Source organism: Oncorhynchus keta, chromosome 27 (assembly GCF_023373465.1).
Source record: "Oncorhynchus keta strain PuntledgeMale-10-30-2019 chromosome 27, Oket_V2, whole genome shotgun sequence".
Lineage (NCBI taxonomy): Eukaryota > Metazoa > Chordata > Actinopteri > Salmoniformes > Salmonidae > Oncorhynchus > Oncorhynchus keta.
In genome coordinates, this window is record NC_068447.1 from 4,314,557 (window position 1) to 4,324,556 (window position 10,000).

The 10,000-nt window shown below is 43.1% G+C and overlaps 1 protein-coding gene across 1 annotated transcript in view; it reads right to left on the bottom strand.

The window, feature by feature from the left end:
• The window catches only part of pcsk1nl (proprotein convertase subtilisin/kexin type 1 inhibitor, like), a 36,538-nt gene extending 31,810 nt beyond the window's left edge, over positions 1-4,728 (bottom strand). Inside the window, exon 1 of the mRNA XM_052481298.1 lies at positions 4,564-4,728. Within this exon, the coding sequence (XP_052337258.1) occupies positions 4,564-4,665 (102 nt within the window). The 5' untranslated portion in view covers positions 4,666-4,728. The remainder of the gene's footprint in view (positions 1-4,563) is intronic.
• Between the last annotated feature and the right edge of the window lie 5,272 nt (positions 4,729-10,000).

A 10,000-nucleotide genomic window follows, 5' to 3' on the forward strand; every position in this document is an offset into this window, starting at 1 on the left:
ATGATGTAGTTGATGGGAGATGGTGTTCTAGAATCTACATGATGATGTAGTTGGTGGGAGATGGTCTTCTAGAATCTACATGATGATGTAGTTGGTGGGAGATGGTCTTCTAGAATCTACATGATGATGTAGTTGGTGGGAGATGGTCTTCTAGAATCTACATGATGATGTAGTTGATGGGAGATGGTCTTCTAGAATCTACATGATGATGTAGTTGGTGGGAGATGGTCTTCTAGAATCTACATGATGATGTAGTTGATGGGAGATGGTGTTCTAGAATCTACATGATGATGTAGTTGGTGGGAGATGGTCTTCTAGAATCTACATGATGATGTAGTTGATGGGAGATGGTGTTCTAGAATCTACATGATGATGTAGTTGGTGGGAGATGGTCTTCTAGAATCTACATGATGATGTAGTTGGTGGGAGATGGTCTTCTAGAATCTACATGATGATGTAGTTGGTGGGAGATGGTCTTCTATAATCTACATGATGATGTAGTTGATGGGAGATGGTCTTCTAGAATCTACATGATGATGTAGTTGGTGGGAGATGGTCTTCTAGAATCTACATGATGATGTAATTGATGGGAGATGGTGTTCTAGAATCTACATGATGATGTAGTTGGTGGGAGATGGTCTTCTAGAATCTACATGATGATGTAATTGATGGGAGATGGTGTTCTAGAATCTACATGATGATGTAGTTGGTGGGAGATGGTCTTCTAGAATCTACATGATGATGGGATGGTCTTCTAGAATCTACATGATGATGTAGTTGGTGGGAGATGGTCTTCTAGAATCTACATGATGATGTAGTTGGTGGGAGATGGTCTTCTAGAATCTACATGATGATGTAGTTGGTGGGAGATGGTCTTCTAGAATCTACATGATGATGTAGTTGGTGGGAGATGGTCTTCTAGAATCTACATGATGATGTAGTTGGTGGGAGATGGTCTTCTAGAATCTACATGATGATGTAGTTGGTGGGAGATGGTCTTCTAGAATCTACATGATGATGTAGTTGGTGGGAGATGGTCTTCTAGAATCTACATGATGATGTAGTTGGTGGGAGATGGTCTTCTAGAATCTACATGATGATGTAGTTGGTGGGAGATGGTGTTCTAGAATCTACATGATGATGTAGTTGGTGGGAGATGGTGTTCTAGAATCTACATGATGATGTAGTTGGTGGGAGATGGTGTTCTAGAATCTACACGATGATGTAGTTGGTGGGAGATGGTGTTCTAGAATCTACATGATGATGTAGTTGGTGGGAGATGGTGTTCTAGAATCTACATGATGATGTAGTTGGTGGGAGATGGTCTTCTAGAATCTACATGATGATGTAGTTGGTGGGAGATGGTCTTCTAGAATCTACATGATGATGTAGTTGGTGGGAGATGGTGTTCTAGAATCTACATGATGATGTAGTTGGTGAGAGATGGTCTTCTAGAATCTACATGATGATGTAGTTGGTGGGAGATGGTGTTCTAGAATCTACATGATGATGTAGTTGGTGAGAGATGGTCTTCTAGAATCTACATGATGATGTAGTTGGTGAGAGATGGTCTTCTAGAATCTACATGATGATGTTGTTAACAAGTGTGCAAGACCCTAAATAAGGCAAGGTAATGTCAATAACCTGAAAAGCCAGGATCCTAACGAGCAGTCGTAACTGAATGATGCATGTTTATACGATGCAAGCCAAATAGGTCACATTTTGTGCCAACTGGGATTCATGCCACTTGGAAAACATGAATAGTGGTCTGGTTTGTGCGCCTCTCATCCCCCACCGCCAGTGTTTTACCCCCATAAAGACAGGGCCATGTCCAGTAAAACCTGGACGTGTTTCTCTTATTTAGAATGGTACACGTCCCTCACTGGAGGCAGAAACTAAAGGCATCTGCATTTCCTGTGCATCATTTCCAAGAGGCTTCGGTGTTAACAGGAGCAATGACGCACTCTCATCCCTGCATTAGGCAGGTGAACATCTTGTGTGATGAACATCTTGTGTGATGAACATCTTGTGTGATGAACATCTTGTGTGATGAACATCTTGTGTGATGAACATCTTGTGTCATGAACATCTTGTGTGATGAACATCTTGTGTGATGAACATCTTGTGTCATGAACATCTTGTGTGATGAACATCTTGTGTCATGAACATCTTGTGTCATGAACATCTTGTGTCATGAACATCTTGTGTCATGAACATCTTGTGTCATGAACATCTTGCGTGACGTAGTCAAGCAGGCACAGATAGATGGTTTAAAGTGGTTCTGGCTCTATGTTCATAACAAAGAAATAACATTTTGCGATGACAATACGTTCACCTAGAAATTATAGAATTACCAGTAATAATCACAATTTTAATTAACTAGATATAATTACATTTAGGCTGCAATGTTATTGGTCAAGTGGGTCTGTAATGGTAGCCTAGATCAGGAGAAGAGGGAACCAATCAAAAATCTGGGGGAACGGATAAACAATCTGAGGGAACAGATAAACACACTGAGGGAATAGATAAACACACTGAGGGAACGGATAAACACACTGAGGGAACGGATAAACACACTGAGGGAACAGATAAACACACTGAGGGAACAGATAAACACACTGAGGGAACGGATAAACACACTGAGGAACGGATAAACACACTGAGGGAGGATAAACACACTGAACGGATAAACACACTGAGGGAACAGATAAACACACTGAGGGAACGGATAAACACACTGAGGGAACGGATAAACACACTGAGGGAACGGATAAACACACTGAGGGAACGGATAAACACACTGAGGGAACAGATAAACACACCGAGGGAACGGATAAACACACTGAGGGAACGGATAAACACACTGAGGGAACGGATAAACACACTGAGGGAACAGATAAACACACTGAGGGAACAGATAAACACACTGAGGGAACAGATAAACACACTGAGGGAACGGATAAACAATCTGAGGGAACGGATAAACAAACTGAGGGAACGGATAAACACACTGAGGGAACAGATAAACACACTGAGGGAACGGATAAACACACTGAGGGAACGGATAAACACACTGAGGGAACAGATAAACACACTGAGGGAACGGATAAACACACTGAGGGAACGGATAAACACACTGAGGGAACGGATAAACACACTGAGGGAACGGATAAACACACTGAGGGAACGGATAAACAATCTGAGGGAACAGATAAACACACTGAGGGAACGGATAAACACACTGAGGGAACGGATAAACACACTGAGGGAACGGATAAACACACTGAGGGAACGGATAAACACACTGAGGGAACGGATAAACAAACTGAGGGAACGGATAAACACACTGAGGGAACGGATAAACACACTGAGGGAACAGATAAACACACTGAGGGAACGGATAAACACACTGAGGGAACGGATAAACACACTGAGGGAACGGATAAACACACTGAGGGAACGGATAAACACACTGAGGGAACGGATAAACACACTGAGGGAACGGATAAACACACTGAGGGAACAGATAAACACACTGAGGGAACAGATAAACACACTGAGGGAACGGATAAACACACTGAGGGAACAGATAAACACACTGAGGGAACAGATAAACACACTGAGGGAACGGATAAACACACTGAGGGAACGGATAAACACACTGAGGGAACGGATAAACACACTGAGGGAACGGATAAACCTGACTGTTTTGTCTTCTTCACCATCACCCGTAAGGGGTTAGCAAATAAAAAAAAGTAGTTTAGCAAAAAAAAAAACACAAAAAAAATGCAACAACAAACACTTAAAAGTTAAAAACATGTAGCAATGTCTGCAATATTTACAGAGCTCTGTGTCAAGGATTCCTCACGGCACCATGGTAACTACGGAATAATCAGTTAGCTTATTGATGACTCATCATCCCTGACACACAACAAACGGAGAAAAACATGCCTCCAAGGATCAACAGCACATTCAAACAATATAACCCAGCCACAGGAGGCTGGTGAAGGGAGGACGGCTCATAATAACGTCCGGAACGGAGCGAATGGAATGGTATCAAACACATGAAAACCATGGAAACCATGAAAACCATGGAAACCATGGAAACACATGGAAACCATGTTTTTTTTAATGTATTTGATACCATTCAACTAATTCCGCTGCAGCCATTACCACAAGCCCGTCCTCCTAAATTCAGGTGTCACCAGCCTCCTGTGAACACAACAATACATAAATATATGTGTCAAGGGGCGGCAGGGTAGCCTAGTGGTTAGAGTGTAAAGGCGGCAGGGTAGCCTAGTGGTTAGAGCGTTGGACTAGTAACCAGAAGGTTGCAAGTTCAAACCCCCGAGCTGACATGGTATAAATCTGTCGTTCTGCCCCTGAACAGGCAGTTAACCCACTGTTCCAAGGCCGTCATTGAAAATAAGAATTTGTTCTTAACTGACTTGCCTAGTTAAATAAAGGTAACGAAAAAGGTGGTTGCTGATTCCAATAGAATGATGTGATTATGAGCTGAGGTCACGCTAGCGTGTCTCTGTGAGTCCATCTCTCTTTTCTTACCTTAGCGTCCAGCTGCAGCGGCGGGAGGAGGAGGACCACGGAGATAGACAGCAGGAAGAGCGCAGAGCTAAAGCTGCAGCTGTTAGTCAGAGGGCCCGACATCCTTCAGGAGAGATGAGGCTGCCCCAACGAGGAGAAAACCAACACTGACTGTCACCCTGAGAGCTGGAGAGATGAACACAGGAGGGAGGGAGGACATGAGAAAGAGAGGGCGGGGGGAGGAGCTTAGCATCCAGAGCGAAGGGAAGGGACACGAGAAAGAGAGGGCGGGGGGAGGAGCTTAGCATCCAGAGCGAAGGGAAGGGACACGAGAAAGAGAGGGCGGGGGAGGAGCTTAGCATCCAGAGCGAAGGGAAGGGACACGAGAAAGAGAGGGCGGGGGGAGGAGCTTAGCATCCAGAGCGAAGGGAAGGGACACGAGAAAGAGAGGGCGGCGGGAGGAGAGAAAAGGAGAGAGGGATAATGAGAGCACAGAGATGGCGAAGAATACGTGAGGAATATAATAAATCAGTGTCTGAAGGAACACAGATGTTGGATGCCCTATTTGTGTAGGATGGAAACACCATGACAATGCTGTTCCACAGCAGGCAGTGAAATCATTATGTAGAATCATCATCTAGACAACCACGAGTCAATCTAATATGTGTACAAGGAGACATACAGCAGATCGGGGAGTGCATGCCATCGTATAAACGATGAGGAAATGTACGGTTTACGCGTGCGTGAAAGCTATATTACGGTTTTGACGCCAGGCCTTTGTGAAACTAACAACCACATGTTAAACCACAAACGAAACAGGCACTTCTCTCATGGTTCTGTAAAGGTTCTGTTATGGTTCTGTAACGGTTCTGTTATGGTTCTGTAAAGGTTCTGTGGTGTTCTGTAAAGTTCTGTGGTGTTCTGTAAAGGTTCTGTAATGGTTCTATGATGGTTCTGTAAAGGTTCTGTTATGGTTCTGTAAAGGTTATATGATGGTTCTGTAAAGGTTCTGTTATGGTTCTGTAAAGTTTCTGTTATGGTTCTGTAACGGTTCTGTAATGGTTCTGTTATGGTTCTGTAAAGGTTCTGTGGTGTTCTTTAAAGGTTCTGTTATGGTTCTGTAATGGTTCTATAATGGTTCTGTAAAGGATCTATGATGGTTCTGTAAAGGTTCTGTTATGGTTCTGTAAAGGTGCTATGATGGTTCTGTAAAGGTTCTGTAAAGGTTCTGTAAAGGTTCTGTTATGGTTCTGTAAATGTTCTGTGATGTTCTGTAAAGGTTCTGTGATGTTATGTAAAGGTTCTGTGATGTTCTGTAATGGTTCTGTAAAGGTTCTGTTATGGTTCTGTAAAGGTTATGTTATGGTTCTGTAAAGGTTCTGTGATGTTATGTAAAGGTTATGTGGTGTTCTGTAAAGGTTCTGTAAAGGTTCTGTGATGCTTCTGTAAAGTTTCTGTAAAGGTTCTGTTATGGTTCTGTAAAGGTTCTGTGATGTTATGTAAAGGTTCTGTGATGTTCTGTAAAGGTTCTGTTATGGTTCTGTAAAGGTTCTGTGATGTTCTGTAAAGGTTCTGTGATGGTTCTGTAAAGGTTCTGTTATGGTTCTGTAAAGGTTCTGTGATGTTCTGTAACCGTTCTGTGATGGTTCTGTAAAGGTTCTGTGATGGTTGATGAAGATGATGATAAAACTCAACTGAGCCACTACTGCCACCATGTGTCACTATAATATCCAACTGCATACTGCATACTGCATACTGCATACTGCATACTGCATACTGCATACTGCATACAAACAGCAAATAACCACAACGTGATTATTAATATTTTATAATTAAGGGCCAATTACATACATTACACCAAATATGCTATAGCTAAAAATAGAGAAAGAGATGGAGAGAAAGAGAGACAGTCGGATATACAGTGGGGGAAAAAAGTATTTAGTCAGCCACCAATTGTGCAAGTTCTCCCACTTAAAAAGATGAGAGAGGCCTGTAATTTTCATCATAGGTACACTTCAACTATGACAGACAAAATGAGACAAAAAATCCAAAAAATCACATTGTAGGATTTTTTATGAATTTATTTGCAAATTATGGTGGAAAACAAGTATTTGGTCACCTACAAACAAGCAAGACAAACCTGTAACTTCTTCTTTAAGAGGCTCCTCTGTCCTCCACTCGTTACCTGTATTAATGGCACCTGTTTGAACTTATCAGTATAAAAGACACCTGTCCACAACCTCGATCCCTCGATCCTGACTAGTCTCCCAGTCCCTGCCGCTGAAAATCATCCCCACAGCATGATGCTGCAGCACCACCATGATGCTGCCACCACCGCCAGGTTTCCTTCAGACATGACGCTTGGCATTCATCAGACAAGATAATCTTGTTTCTCATAGTCTGAGTCCTTTAGGTGCCTTTTGGCAAACTCCAAGCTGGCTGTCATGTGCCTTTTACTGAGGAGTGGCTTCCGTCTGGCCACTCTACTATAAAGGCCTGATTGGTGGAGTGCTGCAGAGAGATTTGTGGCGGCAGGGTAGCCTAGTGGTTAGAGCATTGGACTAACAGCTGAAAGGTTGCAAGTTCAAATCCCGATCTGACAAGGTACCAATCTGTCATTCTGCTCCTGAACAAGGCAGTTAACCCACATTCCTAGGCCATCATAGAAAATAAGAATTTGTTCTTAACTGACTAGTTAAATAAAAATGTTTTTTTTTAAAGATTGTCCTTCTGGAAGATTCTCCACAAAGAAACTCTGAACGTTTGGCCGGGCGGCCAGCTCGAGGAAGAGTCTTGGTTGTTTCAAACATCTTCTATTTAAGAATGATGGAGGCCACTGTGTCCTTCTGTAGCTCAGTTGGTAGAGCATGGTGCTTGTAACGCCAGAGTAGTGGGTTCGATTCCCGGGACCACCCATACGTAGAATGTATGCACACATGACTGTAAGTCGCTTTGGATAAAAGCGTCTGCTAAATGGCATATATTATTATTCTTGGGGACCTTCAATGTAGCAGAAATGTTCCCCAGATCTGTGCCTCGACACAATCCTGTCTCTGAGCTCTACATACAACTCATTTGACCTCATGTCTTGGTCAACTGTGGCACCTTATAGAGACAGGTGTGTGTACCTTTCCAAATCATGTCCAATCAATTGAATTTACCACAGGTGGACTCCAATTAAGTTGTAGAAACATCTCAAGGATGATAAATGGAAAGGATGCACCTGATCTCAAATTTGAGTCTCATAGCAAAGGGTCTGAAAACAAATATGAACATTTTGTAGAAACCTGTTTTCGCTTGATGAAGAAATGTTTTAAGTTGATCAATTTTAGAATAAGGTTGTGACGTAACAAAAGGTCAAAAGGTCAAAAGCTTTGAATACTTTCTGGATTCACTGTTATTATCACTGTAAGGTTTCCAGGTGTACCGGTTTGTGTCAGGAAATAGGAAACGAGTCTAGAACTAGAAATATTGGATATTCTGAGAACATTGTAACCGTGTTCTGCATGACATTTAGAGAACTCTTAACACATTTAGGGAATGTTTTCCTAACTCTTAACACACAAAAACCCACGCAAAATAAGTTCTCGATATGTTTTTTTTTTGCTAACATAACAGTACCAGTCAAAAGTTTGGACACATCTACTCATTCAAGGACAGGTTTCTCAGGGACATATAGAGCGGCAGGTAGCCTCGCGGTTAGAGGTCGCTAGTTCAAATGTGTCGACGTGCCCCTGAGCAAGGCACTTAACCCAAGGTTTCTGTTGATAGAGAGGACTGCAGCATGAAGGTGAGAGGACAGGACGGAGAGAGGAGAGGACTGGCCAGATGAGAGTGGAGATGATGGGAAAGGGGAGAGGAGGGGAGAGGACTGGAGAGAGGAATGGATAGGAGAGAACTGGAGAGAGGTGGGGAGAGGAGAGGACTCGAGTGAGGAGGGGAAAGGAGAAGAGAGGAGAGAGGACGGAGAGAGGAGAGGACGGGCATGGGGAAAGGACTGGAGGGTAGAGGACAGGAGAAAGATGATGATGATGACTGCTAGCTAAGATTTTGAACGCCTGATGTTGACATGATCAGTCCAATCAATGCTACAGTAGATATAAAGTGATTTGATGTAATTCTATCTGTGGCCAATGACCTTGGGCCTTCTTGGATGGGCATTTCTAATGTAACTCTAACTCACGGAGCTTGAATTTTAAAGCTCTCCCCGTAGATTTTGCAGTGACGCAGTGTCCCCGTGAGTGGCAGGACACTGAGCCAATCACGGAGCAACTAGAGAACATGACCAACCCCTTCGCTCTGTATTTCCCGATGGCTGCCCCTCCACCACAGAAAGCACTGAGCTGAAACACCTGCCTTTTGGAGTGACGCAGTGTCCCCATGAGTGACAGGACACTGAGCCAATCACGGAGCAACTAGAGAACATGACCAACCCCTTCGCTCTGTATTTCCCGATGGCTGCCCCTCCACCACAGAAAGCACTGAGCTGAAACACCTGCCTTTTGGAGTGACGCAGTGTCCCCATGAGTGACAGGACACTGAGCCAATCACGGAGCAACTAGAGAACATGACCAACCCCTTCACTCTGTATTTCCCGATGGCTGCCCCTCCACCACAGAAAGCACTGAGCTGAAACACCTGCCTTTTGGAGCTGCTTTACTCAAGAAGACAAAACAAGAGACCATGTTTTTTATGCCGCTTTATTAACTCAATGACAAAAAATAAAACGTTGTATGCAAATGGTTATGTGACACGTATTAATGCCAAAATAACATGCAAATCCCCCCCACCTAAACAGGCTGGACTCTAAACACCTGAAGGATGGGTCGCTACTACATAACAGTCAGTTATCTGGATCAGTATTGGCCTTTTAGGAAATGACTACTGTTGACATGGATACTGTAACTGTTATGACTGTTTCTATGGAAACGGTTATCAAAGAGCAAGGTCGGCCTCCCTTGGTGTCATGGCAACACATCCCTGGCGGAAACATCAAATTCACATCCATTTCTGGTTAGTATTAGATTTTAGTTGTAAACCCAACATACCTTCAACTTGAAATAAACCAACCAGACAGTACATTACACTAATCAATGATCAAAGTTTATGAGATGTTGGCCTGAGTGTCTGTATCTTTGTGCTAACATGCAAACTCGTCACTCATTGCATTTGCCAAACTGGTTAGCTTAACATTGACAATGACAGCAAGAAATTGATTTGTCAAGGGCACAACAGATTTAGGACCAGGTTAATAAGAGAACAACAGATTTAGGTCCAGGACCAAGAGAACAACAGATTTAGGTCCAGGTTGATAAGAGAACAACAGATTTAGGTCCAGGACCAAGAGAACAACAGATTTAGGTCCAGGTTAATAAGAGAACAACAGATTTAGGTCCAGGACCAAGAGAACAACAGATTTAGGTCCAGGTTAATAAGAGAACAACAGATTTAGGTCCAG